Source organism: Zalophus californianus, chromosome 2 (genome assembly GCF_009762305.2).
Source record: "Zalophus californianus isolate mZalCal1 chromosome 2, mZalCal1.pri.v2, whole genome shotgun sequence".
Taxonomy (NCBI): Eukaryota; Metazoa; Chordata; class Mammalia; order Carnivora; family Otariidae; genus Zalophus; species Zalophus californianus.
In genome coordinates, this window is record NC_045596.1 from 68,532,467 (window position 1) to 68,548,315 (window position 15,849).

General features: G+C 37.4%; 1 protein-coding gene across 5 annotated transcripts in view; it reads right to left on the reverse strand.

Moving 5' to 3' along the window:
- WDFY3 (WD repeat and FYVE domain containing 3) overlaps positions 1-15,849 on the reverse strand; it is a 266,868-nt gene that overhangs the window by 153,446 nt on the left and 97,573 nt on the right. For all 5 annotated transcript variants that reach the window (XM_027599902.2, XM_027599904.2, XM_027599903.2 and 2 more), the window contains 2 exons: positions 13,429-13,552; positions 1,370-1,479 (listed from right to left, as the gene is read on the reverse strand). In XM_027599902.2, coding sequence (XP_027455703.1) covers positions 1,370-1,479; positions 13,429-13,552 — 234 coding nt within the window. The remainder of the gene's footprint in view (positions 1-1,369; positions 1,480-13,428; positions 13,553-15,849) is intronic.

Below are 15,849 nucleotides of genomic sequence, written 5' to 3' on the forward strand. Positions count from 1 at the left end.
CTCCCTCTCCCTCTGTCCCTCACCCCCACTCGTGCTCTCTCTCCCTCACTCTTTAAATATATAAAAATTAAAAAAAAAAAAACTTAGAAATATTCCAATTAAAAATGATTATTTTATATGCTATTCTAAACCAAACCAAATTTTGGTCAGTAATATGGAGGCATTTATAGCTACCATCAACAGCAAATAATATCGACATTTTGATGGTCTTCTGGTATGGTCACTGATACATGGAAACAGTGGGCCTCTTGAGGACTATCTGAAGGTTACTTGGGGTAAATTAACAGCTCCATTTGCCCAGGACTCAGGGTTGTCTGGGATGTGGGCCTTCCGGGCTAAAATCTGGAAAGTCCCAGGTACATCAGCACAAGTTGGTCTGATTCCTTTTGTGATTTAAGAAAGAAACAAACAAACCTAAACTAGCAAACAAAAAAGGGAAATAGATCATTCTAAGGGGAAAAAGTCCAAGCGCTACTACTTGAGGTTAGTGACTAGTGTCAGGATACAGTTACTAAGGAATATGCACTGTTTCTGCTGCAGCCTGTCACTGCAGTATGACTAGAGTCACTGTCACCTCTGTCAGTCCCATTATTAAATGATGTGAGTTGTTTGAAAGCCCACTGTAATTTAGAGAGTAGCCATTCTCAAGACTGATACTAACTTTGATAGGTAATTCTACTTGGAACTGTAGAAAGTTGAATAAACTTTCATGCCCACAACATCACAGGCCAAAAATCAGGTATCCAAACAGCTCATCACTGAGTAGATGCAACACAAATCACGGCAGATGTTTAAAGGTGATGGGGGTGTGTATGTGGGGGGGTTCCCGCAAGCAATCTCCAGAATAAATCAAATGGGAAGGGAATATATATTATCCTAAAAATGTCAGTATTCCCCTATTTTCCATAAAAATTAGAAGAATTTAAAAATATTTTCCATGTCATTTACTCCTTATTAGTGAAGTGACCAAATGATTCTTCTAGGGCAAGGGCCCTAACATGGGTCACAGAAGCGTTTGGTCTGGGCCAGATGGAGCCAGGGCTCCGAGGCGAGTTACTCGCCTACAATCACAGAAGTCCAGCACTGTGCCCCACACATGTACGCACGCTATCGTGTTCCACGTGTTATGACACGACAAAGACGGAAAACATTGTTCAAGTTAGGCATTTCCTCAGGTGTAAAATTTATAAAACAGAAACCTCCTCATAGAGATGTTACAAGAAGCATGAAATAAAATATAAGAAGCATTAGAAGAATATAATGATTATCATAAAACCTTATTTGGGTACAATGATAAATTTAACTTCACAAAATTCCAAGAGGATAAAAAAAGAAGTCAAGTTATCAAACATAAAAACAAAGAACTTACCTGACCAGAGGATGCTAACAAATTAATTGTTGTCAGAAGCATCCAACCTCTACTGGCTTCTTCACTCTGATTGATTTCTAGGAACTGGACTATGGCCCGACTTGCAGCTTCTATAAAACCAAAGGAGAGCCATGAGGTGGGGGGATATCACATATAAAGTGGTTCTTCTTTAAAGCCTGGCAAAAAAAAATGATCATTTACTAAGCACACGCTTTATATCAGCACAACTGCATGCTCTGTGTAAAATCTGTTAAAAAGAGCAATATTTTAATGCTTTATCTAGGCCCTTACAGCATATCGTCATATCAATACAGAAGCGGAGAAGTCAACCTAAATATTTCAGGGACAGTTACGTCACGAGCTTGTCAAAAAGAGTCAGGAGAAAGGTAAAATTTGAGCTAAACATACCTGGAAAACAAAGATATGTCTGTCTAGGAAGTGGGAGGGAAGGCACGGGACAGAGAAATTGAAAGCACAGTATTAAAACAAAAGTGTAAATAGAAGACTGAGCCTAATAAGTAAGATCAAGACAAAGAACAGTAATAACACTGCGTTAATACTCTACAATTTTGAGAATTAGAGTCCAGCATCGACAGTAGTGATAGAAAATCAAAGCCAATTTATGAAGAAGGTAATCTAAAGGCTGTTGACTCTCTGCGCAAGAGAAAACAAGTGTAGTTTCTCAAGCAAAGCAGATGATGAAAGGATCGTTCTAAGACTATGTAGTGGTGATGTGTAAGACAAACTGGAAGGGCAAAGACTCTGGTGGAGGTGATCCAAATCAGGAGCCGCCCCAGTGATATGCACGAGGGGCGACTTAAACAGCCGACAGTAGGAATAGTGAATGTCAGGCACAGAATGGCAGCGTTGGAGGAATCTATGAAGTAAATTTAGTTATGGTTTGAGAGGTTAAGGGAAAATGGACAAATCCTGAACCATGTGCTTAATTTCATCAGCACAGAGCTCATCAATGTTTCTATCAATATATGAGATGAATTAAAGTGTCAAAAAAATCTCTGAGAGGGGCGCCTGGGTGGCTCAGTTGGTTAAGCAACTGCCTTCGGCTCAGGTCATGATCCTGGAGTCCCGGGATCGAGTCCCGCATCAGGCTCCCTGCTCGGCAGGGAGTCTGCTTCTCCCTCTGACCTTCCCCCCTCTCATGTGCGCTCATGCTCTCTCTCTCTCTCTCTCTCTCTCCACCTCCCCCCTTCTCTCTGTCTCAAATAAATAAATAAAAAAAAAAATCTTTAAAAAAAAAAAATCTCTGAGAAACAAACTGAGGGTTTTAGAGGGGAGGGGGGTGGGTTAGCCTGGTGATGGGTATTAAAGAGGGCACGTATTGAATGGAGCACTGGGTGTTATACGCAAACAATGAGTCATGGAACACTGCATCAAAAACTAATGATGTAATGTATGGTGATTAACATAACAATAAAATAAAATTGGAAAAATAAAGTGTCAAAAAGTAAGTCCAATCTGTTCACTTATCAAAACCAACCTGATAAGTTGCTAATGTACACTTAATACACATCATAAAAATGCAAACTGTAGAATAAATAGAATTTAGGTTGCCTTCGAGGTATTTTTTTCTTCCATTTAAGACAATCAAGATAAAAGTGTTTCATTAAATAATTGAATGAATACAAGACTTACATTGGATACTTTGCTGGGCATATTTCATCTTTATATACTTCCATTTCAAAGAGTATTTTAATAGGAAAAATTTTAAATAGCTTAATTTTACTAAGTCTTAACTGTATAACAAACACTCTTTTAGGTACTTGAAGATTTAACTCATTTAATCTTTACAAGAACCTTATGAGTTATTTTCTATCATTATACCTGTTATAATAATACAAACTGAGAAACGGAGAGGATGAATAATTTGCCTAGAGCCACACAGTTAGTCAGTGACAGAACTTATATTCAAATCCAAGCTGTCTAGCCTGTAAGAGATAAAGATAGTGATTTAAAAAAATTTTTTTACTGGAAAAGAGGGAAGCCAAAAGAATCCTGGCTTATTTTTAATATTTCAGTATCATAAAAGTGTTGAAATTCTTGTATTCCTCTTTTCACTGATTTATACCCTCTCGCCCTCTCTAGAAAATAAACATTGTGGGAGCAGACTCCTTGTCTGCCTTGTTCACTGCCAATCCCTAGTATGAAGCACATCACTGGCACTAAGTGGGTAGTCAATACATATCTGTTAAATGAGTGAATAAGTCAAGCTAAAGAGGTCAAAGGACATTTTGAGCTCAACTTGTTAAAAACATCAAGAGTGTTTGCGTCTACTGTGGATAACAGAGATTCCTGAAAGTTCTGAGAAGGGGAGTAATAATATAAAGAAAGTAATGTTTTAAGGCTAGTTAAATTGTGAAGGTCTCAATAGAGAGGGGAGCAAACAAATAAAAGAATGTCACTGAGAAACATTCTTTAGCAATTGTGGCCTGAGATCATTAGTAAAAATTGATCTGCAAATTTTTCTTGCAAACCTGTCATGGGCCAGGTTTTAACACTATATAAGTGTTATATATATATATATTTAACACATAAGCCCTCTTTCCTTAATAGGAATTAAATGCTCATGTAATAAAGATGACTCCTTTCCAGTAAGTAAAATTCTCAAAGGCTGACATGCTGTGCTTTCATTTTCTAGGCTTCTGCACAAGTTAGGCAACTCTGGTGTTAAATTGTGCATTTCCAACTTTATAACTCAACATATTAAAAAACTACCTGCAGTCTTCAAATTGATTATTCCATCATGAAATCAATGTAAAAAAAATTCTATTTCATAACAACAACAACAAAAACACTGATTAGAAAATGAACTGGTCAATACCACCTATGCTTCTGACAGGACAAAAAGAAGAAAGATGCTGAAGAGACGAACAAAGCTACCTTCCCGGTATGAAAGCTAGAGAGCTACAGGTAAGACACATTCTGAGGGAATTGCAATGCCACCCATGTTTTTTAACATAATGCTATTAATGCTAAAAGAAAATTGGACAAATATGTCTTTTCTGCTACTCAATAACTGCTATTCGGTAAGTTGTCAATTATGAACAATGAATGCTAATGCTTACTTTGAGAACCAAAACACCAAAAATGTACCCTCGGCTTGCAACAGTTCTATTTACCTGAGCGACAGTGGGCATTTATACAAATGTGTGGTTACTCTTGTGTTGGTTGACAATGAATATTAAGGTATTCCTCAAGATAAGAACAGACAAATAACAGATTTTTAAAAACCCTCAATGTTCTAATTGTTATTAAACATTACAACAGTTCAATGGATCGCTGAGCTGATTAAATAATACACGGGAAAATAAAGTTTGAAAAAGACCAAGATAGTGTAATTATTAACAGTATCTAACAACTTTACCAACTTAATAACCATCCTTTTTTGGGAAGAATGTAGAGAAGACCTCATTGACAAAGGATCTTTAGATAACAAATGTATTCATAAGAACTATCTCACTTTCACCTACTTATTTCAGTATGCTGCCATTCAAAACACCTTAATGGGATCTCCCACTTTTTATTTTAAATGAGTCAAGAAGCTCACTGCAAAAGTCTTGAACATTCAGTGTGATCTTTAAAAATTACATATACTAGAAAGTAATTTTAAATTAAACCTCCACAAATCATAGTTTCTTAGAACTTTGAAAGAAAAACATTCCTAGTAAAAAAAAAAATTGCATTAGGATCTTTCAATTTCACTAATATTTAACAAATACAAATTTAAATGATTTAACTGAAGGTTGTAAGAGTTAATGAAAGGAACATATATTAATATTAACCCATATTGAGAGTTGCCAATCATTCGATTCAAGCTTTAGCTTTCACACTGCATTTCAATACATAAAGTTAACTGAAAAATACAGAAATGGAGTTAGTAGAGCTCATTATTAGATTAATAGAAAGTAGACAATTTTAAAAGAAATTTAAAGACAGAATATAAGTGAATTCAGTTAGACAACATTCAGAACAATCAGAAGGCAAAATTTAGTTAGTGCGATACAATTTTTCCTTTGCATTTAAGCATAGTCATTTTCAAACTTATGCAACAGGATGATAATGGGAAACAAATCCACAGTATTATTACATTCTTTTTTCATTAATGAAGAAACCAAGCCCTAAAAAACTCTTTCCCATCCCCAAAAAACTTCCACAAGTTAGTCAGAAAAATAGTAGTAGAACTCATAGCTTCCATGCTCTTTTTTCATTTGATAATACACAACCACACCTTGGGAATAAAATTACCTGAGGGTGTTGTGGCTTTGAAATCCTTGGAGGACAGCGGGGCACCCTGTTTTTCTGTTTAAAAAAAGAGGCTGGGTTGTCTACTCAGGGATTCAGTACATTACACTAATCCCACCACAGATGCTGTATAAGATGCCAATTGTGCCAAAGCATCCACCAGCTTCTCCATCACCAGGCCGCCGCCCACTGGGGATCATACCATTGTATTTAACAGCAGCATCTATCACACAGTGATGTCATTAACAATAAACTGAAGATACTACTTTTACATGGGTGGAGATTTTTTGCTTCAGTGACATATACGGACCACATGCCTTTAGCACTAAGCAGACTGCATAGTCCAACTTAATAAATAAATACAAGAGGCAGGAAAAAGTCTTAAGTTATACTCTGCACACAATATGGCCACAAAATTATAAATTTTCTCAAATTAGTTGAGGGCCACTACATATTTTTAACAAAAGCCACATGGAGGCAATAACCAAGAGAGAATTATGGGAGACACAGAGAAAACGAGAACTGTCAAACTGCCCTCATATATTACACATCAGTCCTTGATTCCATTTTGCATGTTTCCATTTTTACTAACTTCTGATGGATTCAAACAAGAGAATTGCAGATAAGCATATCTTCCTACTGAGATAACTACAATCCATATTACAAGTGATCTGATAAAAAGACTTGATATGTGAGGGGTAATTAGGTAACAAACAAAATAACAAGTACTTTACACCAAATTCAGAGGAGTCCTGAAAAAATAACCTTGCTGTGATGCACAACAAATAGAGAAAACTTTCAAATGAATCACAGAGGGCTCAATTTCTGGAGAAAAATTATGTGCATGTAAATTATAGCAAAATTACTTTCAATGATAACTTCCTGTGAAATAAAGGTCACGTAAGATATCAAAAGTAGCCAAATTCATAGAAACAAAAGGTAGAATGATGCCAAGGGCTGGGAGAAGGAGGAGATGGGGAGTTGCTGTTCAATGAGTATAAAGTTACAGTTATACAAGATAAAAAAGGTCAGGAGACCTACTGTAAGACACTGCGCTTCGAGTAAACTGTACAATACACTTAAAATCAATCAATCACAAAATGAGAATGGGATATATAAGAGGTAAAATGATTCAGGGGCACCTGGCTGGCTCAATTGGTTAAGCAGTGGACTCCTGATTTCAGCTCAGACCATCATCTCAGCGTCCTAGGATCAAGCTCCGGATTGGGCTCGCACTGGGCTCCAAGCTCAGCGCAGAGTCGGCTTTCCCTTCTGCCCCTCCCCCCAACCAACTCAGGCTCTCTCTGTCTCTCAAATAAAATCTTAAAAAAAGATGATTCAGAATGTACCTAGGGATCTTGAAAATTTTTTACTAGAAAAATCAAAAGATCAAAAAATCTCCATCAAAGTATCTTTTGTAAAGACTTTTATTTATTTATTTGAGAGAGAGGGGAGAGAGAGAGAGTGCATGAGCAGGGGTGGGGGGCAGAGGGAGAGGGAGAAGCAGACTCCCTGCTGAGAAGGGAGCCCAAGGCAAGGCTCCACCCCAGGACCCTGAGATCATGACCTGAGCCAAAGGCAGCCACTTAAATGAGTGTGCCACCCAGGCACCCCTCCATCCAAGTTTGATAACAAAATTGACCAAAAGAAACTTCCAATGTTAAAAACTAAAAATAAAAGAATTCCCACAGCCAGGGGTCTTTAAGATTGATAAAGGAGATGCTCCAAAATTACACTTTTCTCTCTTAAACACCAGTAAGTCTGGCTTTTCTAACACTACTCCAATTCTCAAAGCATTTAAAAAAAATAAACAAGCAAACAGAGAAATCCTCTATCAAAAATCAGTAAAGATTTTTTGAGCACCTCATCTGTGACAAGTAGTCCTCTAGGTGATACAGGGGTGAACAAAAGAGACAATAAAATTAAGTAAACGAGATATCTCAGATAACAAAGCTCTATAGGAAGTATTTAAGGTAACTAAATAAAATATTCACTGGTGTGGGGATAGAGGATAAAGGATCTATTTGAGATAGGGTGATCAGGAAAGGTTTCTCTCGTGGAGGTAATATCTACAAAACTTGAATTTCAATTCAATGGATTCTGAAGTTAATAAATTTCAATAAATTTTAAAACTAAAAATTGTACGGAATTATATGATCTGGAAAAATATATCTTAAAAACACCTGGAAATCAAGAAGTCAGCAATGGAAGAGGGGCTCAGGGGGCTCTATGTACTATATTTGCAACTTCTGGTGGGTCTAGAAGTATTTCAACATAAAAAGTTAAAGGAAAAACTTGTGTAACTATTACTGTATTTAACAATAAGACATCTTGTACGCCATTTAAGATACTTTTCATTTTGTCGAAAAACCTACCCTATATATGTAAAATCGTAAGAGGATTTAGGAAAACAAATCTCTAGTGCAGAAAAGCGTTTTTCTACAAAGATGCAGATTAGGTATTTAAAAAGACAGCAACAGAAAACCAAGTATAAATACAGTTTGGGGAATATTTTATTCTAATCTAGGGATATCACTCAAGAAAGAAAATTCAATGACAGGAGTCAGTATAGAACAGAAAAATTTCCCTTCATGTTACCTGTTTAAAATAGCTAAAAAGGCATAAAACACACAAATCTTATATTTAAGAGCAACTTCTCTGTTCTACAGAAATAACTGAAATCAGGAAAAGACAAAAAGGATGGAGTCCCCCTGCGCATGGAGAAACAAGAAGACAGGGCTGGGAGGTTACCTTAAACCATCTTACCACCTTTCACTGAACTTGCTTTAAGGACTGCAAGTATAATTAAAATCACCTCACTTTAAAATCCATACATCAATTAATATAATGTACTGCTTCTGAATAAGAGATTTAGTCCCTCGATCTAAAAATATTTTAATGGCTATTGCTCCAAAGACCCCATAACGGGCTCCGGTTAAAGATGGAAGGTTGTGCACATGCATTTACCTCTGCTTTCTCCTGAAGTCCCACGGCTATGAACTGAATTGTGCCCCTCTCCCTCAAATTCCTCTGTTGAAGCACTAACTCTTAATGTGATGGTATCGGAGATGGAGCCTTTGAGAGATAATTAGGATTCAGATGCAATCATGTCGGTGGGGGTCTTCATGAGGAGATTAATGCCCTTATAAGAAGAGACACCTGAGCTCTCTCTTCCTCTCCTCCAGGGGAGGCCACATTGAGAAGGTGCCATTTTCAAGTCAGGAAGAAAGATCTCACCAGAAACCAATCATGCTGGCACTCTGATCTTAGACTTTCAGGCTCCAGAACTGGGAAGGACTATTTCTGTTATTTAAGTCACTGGTCTATGGTATTTTGTTATGGCAGCTTGAGCAGATTAATACACCCACTAAAATGGTTATAAAAGGATTTTTCAAAAAGCCTAAACCCATAAGGACAAAGAGAATAGGAAAGATGAAAGCAACATTTTGGATACTAAAATAGCAGAGAGGTTAGTGGTAACTGATTTAGCAAACTCTAGAATCTTAAAGCAAGTGCAGGAAAAATGAAAAAGCAACTAAACTACAAAAGAACCTCCAAGAGGCTCAGGAATTGGTGGCACCAGGTACCTTTGGAAACAGAGGTAAACATGGGAGTATACACAGAAGGCCTGGTAAAAGGATGTTAGAGAGCAGTAAGACCCCCCCGCCCCCCAGATCCCACCATGTGGGCACCAGACTGGAGGTGTGCTCACTAGGAAGAGGGAGGGAGGGTGTCAGGGCTGGGGCGGGAGTGAGGGAGTGCTGCCATCACACCAGGCACAGGTGCAGGCTCACAGGGAGCAAGCGGAAGCTTACACACTGAAGGCTGAGGGTCCTCAGACCTTTCCTCTACTCGGCTTCCAAAATGCTGAGAGGGAGACATGTATCTTCCAAGTAGAAACTGGACATTCTTCACTGGGGACTCTGCCTAGCTCAGGGGGAAGAGTCAACAGAACAGCCTAGCAGGATCACACCGGGCTGATGCCCACGGTTTCAAGCCCCGTTCACAAGTGCAGAGCTACCAGCACTCTCTATGGCTCCGTTCTTACACATGAGCAGATGGCCGAGGACGTCCTCTAACCTGCAAGACTGACAAAAGTTAACAGAACAGCCCTCTAACCTAAAAGACTGACAAAAGCAAGTTAACAAAACAGTCCTCTAACCTAAAAGACTGACAAAAGCAAGTTAACAAAACAGTCCTCTAACCTAAAAGACGGACAAAAGCAAATCAAAAAATTAACAAAAAAATGAACAAATTAAAATTTCTGAAAGAAACAGAGCTAAAAAGAGCATCTGTGAAAGAACAGACACTAATAAAAAAAGAAACTCGTAGGAATTAAAATTATAATGTCACAAATGGAAAAAAAAAAACAAAACTAAACTCCATAGAAGGGATAGATGGCAGGGTCAAAAACCAAAAATACAAAATATGAGAAAATAAGAAAATGAGAGGGACAGTCTCAGGGGTACATGTGAATAGAAAAAGAAAACTGAGTGGAGGATATTATTACACAAATAATTCACAAAATTTTCCTAAAATTAAAGGATGTGAATTCCCAGACTTCAAAGTTCAGTAAGTACTCAGCATAATGTATAAGAATATATGCTCCAAGGCATGTTATCATGAAATTTTTGACCAGGAGGGCCGAAGAGAGGACCCTAAATGCTCCAAAAACAAACAAAACAAAAACAAAACAAAAAGGCAGGTCACAGAAAGAAACAACAATCTATGCAGCTTCCGATTTCTCAAGAGCAGTGTAGGAGTCTAGAATATGAAGGAGAAATTATTTTTAAATTCTCACATAAAATGATTTCCAACCTAGAATCTGATACCCACTGAAAGGGGGATAAATATAATGCAAGCTGCAAGATTTTCCAAAATGACCCTGAGAGCTCACCCCGGGCTGCCTGGAGAAGGACCTGGCTAAGACACCCCCCTACCGATCACATCCTCAAGGGAGTTGCTAGACCTAAACTCAACTTTCCATGACACTGGTAGCTTCCTCTCTCTGGTAGGAGGGCCTCTAACTTCCCCTGGGCCCCAAAGTCTCCTGGGGCTAAACAGCAAGGATCTGCAAACAGCTCCTGTAAACATCCGACAGACATTCAAATCCAGTACTCAAACAGCCTAGATCATAAGCAGTTTGTTTATTTCTTCACTGATAAGACCACATTTGTGTTTGTACTTTAGGAATGGAGGGGCATCAGGGATTTTCTGAGGACACTTTACTGTGACAGAATGAGGGTGGTGGATCTGTGCCTTTTCTCTTGCTGAACCCCTGGTTTTGTTTCCCCTTTCTGCAATAAAGCCATGTAAATTACATGTTGTTCTAAGTCCTGGTACCTGAAAGGTTGTCAGCCTAAAGACATCACCTTCCTTGATTAAAAAGAAGGGAACCCATCTTACACAGTAACAGTCAAAAAATTTTTTCATTAATGGGATTTCTAAAAAACAAAACAAAACAAAAACAAACACACATACACACATAAAATCCGAAACCTTAAATGGTAACCCCCTGCATCTTTTCTCAGGAAGCTGCTGGAGAAGATGCCTTAACAAAAATGGGAAAGTCAGTTTGAGAAAAAAAAAATGCCTTGAGATTCAGGAAACAGGTTCCATCCCAAAGAAGTGGAAAGACAGCCCAGATGACACTGAGTGGAAATATAAAAAGGACAGCTGTACAGCTGGCCTAGGGAGCAACTACCATGGATTAACGGATTAACACAAGCCAGAAAGTTCTGGAAGAGGTATTTGCAAGAAGATGAAACTAAGGGAGTATCTGGTGCCTTCAATCAAATCAGGGGAGATTCAGAAAAACATTTTAGCAAATAGGGGATGAATGTGTGATGAAAATCTAGAAAACTAGTAAACAAAAAATAGGCAATTATTAACTCAATTGGAGGTGGAAAAGAAGTTTTCAAGGAAAGAAATCACACCATACCATATGACTCGTCTTAAAATAGTGTTTTCATAGTCTATATAAGATAATATTGATCTAATCAAATTAAGACAGAACAATATTGGAGGTGCCTAGGAAGCACGCACCTACAGGCAGTGGTGGTGAGCTTTACAGAGTGAAAGTCTCATTTTCTTTTGTGGGAAGTCAAAAGATAGTATCTAAATGTGAAAAAACAAGGGCACGCACTGTAGGCACATCATTTAGAGACACAGAGGTAAATATCAAAAAGAAAAAAAATTTTTTTGAAAGTGAGTGAGAGTGACCCTCTTCGTTCCCTTGTCCTGTGAACAGCACACTGGGCACTCCCCTCTGTTCCTTTATTCTGTTTTAAAGATTCTTACGTGCTTGACTCATCCTGGGTACATGGAGGAATGTGCCTTACTACGCCCCTGCTGTAAATCATTATAGATCCATATCGCTGTAGAAGGTATATGAGAGTATGGAAAATAAACCTCGGCACCTCAGGCTGTTAGCTCGGGGTCCCCTGTGCCTCGCTAAAAAAAAAAAAAAAAAAAAAAAAAAAAAAGTGAGTGAGAGTGAGAAATGGAGTTGAACTAGGATGGTGGAAGGGAGATGCTGTTTTCAATACACCTTTTAACTACCTGACCCTTAAATACGTGCCTGTATTTAAAATAAATTTAAAAATAAGATTAAACAAAAGCATTACTGTTACTATTGGAAAAATAATAATTTGATGGGCTGAAAAGATAAGTGATTGTCCAAAGGAACATCATAAAGAGAATTTAAATCATCAATTTATCAGTCTCAGGCTTCAATAAGAAAGCTAGCACTCAAACGACCATTACAAAACCAAAGTAACAAAATAAAACAAAGTCAAGATAGAAATCCCTCAGACATACTGTTAATTTAGAAAATGACTAATGGTAAATAAAATCAAGAAAGCTTACTTTAATTTTGGATAAAGGGATAATACCTTAAGAAGTTTAAAATTACCCAATTATGAATAAGAACAGTTATTCAGGCAGCATTCACAAAAAGCTTACTATATGTAAAGATTATTGGTTAAAGACCCCTAAGCATGGGATGCCTGGGTGGCTCAGTCGTTAAGCGTCTGCCTTCGGCTCAGGTCATGATCCCAGAGTCCTGGGATCGAGTCCCACATTGGGCTCCCTGCTCAGCGAGGAGCCTGCTTCTCCCTCTGCCTGCTGCTCCCCCTGCTTGTGCTTTCTCTGTTTCCCTAATAAAAAAAAAAAAAAAAAAAAAAAAGACCTCTAAGCAGTTTATGGTCTAATAGGAAGATAAAGACACACACACAAATAACCACTGGTGGAACTGAGAAACAAAGAGTAGTTCCAAAGAGAAAGTTTTTCCTTTAAGGGAATCGAGAAACAGTCCATCAAAGAAGTGGACTTAAAATCCAAGCTTCCAAGATGTAGACATACTAGGGGGGCAAAGCGTCCCTTCTGGGTGAACCATCATAGGTAACGGATAAAAATAAGAGCGCAGACATGTTCACAACTACAAGCAGCTTGGTTTGGTTGAAATATAGAAAAGAAAACAAGAAATAAAAACGTAGACTAAAAAAAAATTCATATGGCCAGATCCTGGATCTGCCCTGAATCTGGATTTTGTTCAGAAGGAAACAGTGTTCGTGGGAGAGAGGGGGTGGGGATGGGAGGTCTAAGGACAATGGTCTTGAGTACAACTGCTCCACTTGGGAGATGTTGAACCAACCAACAGCAGAAAGTGTGAGAATGGGAACAGGGACAGGTAATTAAAACCCACGTGGATAAAACTGTGTCAGTTTTCTCTTTAATTTTAATAGAACTTTTACCAAACAGCCTATTCCAACAGTTTTTCCTGGTTTCAGTAAAAATACCTGTGGATTTGTTTGATGCCCTCCTTCGAATTTCTGTCACCATCAGTCGTGAGACTTGGGTTGTGAACTGCAGAAGGTCAGAAAATTTTTCTGTCATCGTATTTGGCGGAGCATTTCCAAAAACCTGTGGATGAAAAAAAAAACAATTTTAATGAAGCATTGTCAACTACTGACTTTCATTCTGTACATTTCAAAGTGTGGTATGACTTAAAAATCAAGTCAAAAAAGTGGTCTTATACAGATACTTTGAATCTGAATAATATGTTTAAAATACAACTCTTTCAATAAATCATATCTAGCTGCATTTCCTAGTACATATTACATAATCTTTTGAATGAATGACTAAATAAATGAAATAAAAGCCAAAGAACAGTTATCTATGAAATTTGAATCAATCTTACTGGTAAACTTTAGAAAGCATGTTTCTCTGAAGAGATCTAAATTAAGAATTTAGAGAAAGGGGAGCCTGGGTGGCTCAGTGGGTTAAGCTTTGGACTCTTGGTTTACACTCAGGTCATGATTCATGGGTTCTGAGATGGAGCTGAGCGGAGCCCCGCCCTGCATATGGCTCCACACTCAGCAGCAAGTCTGCTTGAAGATTCTCTCCCTCTCCCACTCCCCCCACTCACCCAAATGTGCGCTCTCTCTCTAAAATAAATCTTAAAAAAAAAAAAAAGAATTTAGAGAAAAGTGGTAAGGTTCTATGACAGTACATAGATATATCAGATGGTGAAAAGCAGGGACTTATCTATGGTTAAGTCCTAGACTGAATATAGAATTCACTAAACTCATGCTATAGCTCAGAATTTCTAAATTCCGCAATTCCCAAAACAATACCGTTAGGAAAAAGACTAAAGAAAATGAATGTGAGGGTCATGGAATGCACTTTGTTTTAATAAAAAATCTAAGACAAATGAACTTTAGAATAAACCAGAAAAAAAAAAAGATTTTATTTATTTATAGAGAGCGCACGCACACGCGAGCAGGGGAAGTGGCAGGGGAGAAGGAGAGAGTGAATCTCAAGCAGACTCCCTGTTGAGTGTGGAGCCCTACTCGGGGAGGGACTCAATCTGAAGACCAACAGCTCATGCATGACCTGAGGCTAAACCCAGAGTTGGAAGCTTAACCCACTGAGCCACCAGGCACCCCTAGAATACATAATTCTTAAAGATAAACCTGTGGGCTCAGCAAAGAGGGCAGGAAAATGAAACCTGGACCGACAGTCTTAGGAAAAGAAATGGCTATATAACTGGATGTATCTGAAATAATACTTTGAAAAATGCTCTTTATAACTAGAAGGAAATCCAGTCTTCTAAAACTATGATAGCTCTCTTATTATAATACTAATCACACAGTATTTTGTATTCTTATTATCTATTCAAATGTCACTCAAAAGGAGGGAACATATCTTACTCATCTTTGTATTCTACTCTGCTTTAATTTATAGATGTTCCCTAAATATGTTTGTTCATTTATATGCTGTCTCCCATCCCCCACAACAACAGATTCTAGAGAACATTTAAGTTAGCACTGAAGAATACATAAATTATAACATGAGAATATAAACTAAAATTAAGAAAGAAAACAAAAACAAGGAAATAAACCAAGGCTAGGGAATGGATGGGAAAACAGGACTAAAAATATCTAAGACCAAAAGACCAATTCTGTATTTGTCGTGTTTTGGTCATAAATTTTGGCTCAAATATACAAAAGAGAAAACCTACTCAATTCCATGTTTCACAATGTCCTTATGTAAGAAAAAAATATATTTAAAGGACGTATCTCTATTTTCATACTATAGCATAAAAATTTCCTTCCAAGGATCCTCAAAAAAAGGATATAACTTATAATGTAATATCCTTGTAACAGAAATATATTTCTTACATTCTTACAACAGATACTAGAGTCCTTATAAAATCCTTCAAACTGAGCTGAAAGTACCAAACAAATCAATGCTACAGGTTATACTTTTGTTCAGTTATCTAAAGACTGTTCATTAACTTGACACAGGAGTAATTTTACATTATCTCAAAGAACAAATAAACTGTACTTTTCAAGACCTCAATAAATTGTGTTTTGTTTTTTTTTTGCTGAGATATTCATAAATGTTGTGTGTTTATAGCTCAACTGGGTCACTTGTTTGTAAAACCCATATTCTTTAACAAACAAATTGGAGGCAGATTAGAAATTGAGAAGCCTAATAATGACACACGCTTGAATAACCATTCTACTTCCAACTCAGAGATGTGAGTATGTAACTGTTGTTTATAAAACAATTGCATATTTTCCTAAGGCAATTATGAAACCTTTCATCAAACTAATTTAAAACAGGCAAATATTCCTATTACTCAGAATATATTTATATTTTGCTCCTAAGAATTATTAAGAGCTATTTTATTCTGAAGAGTTATGAAGACAACC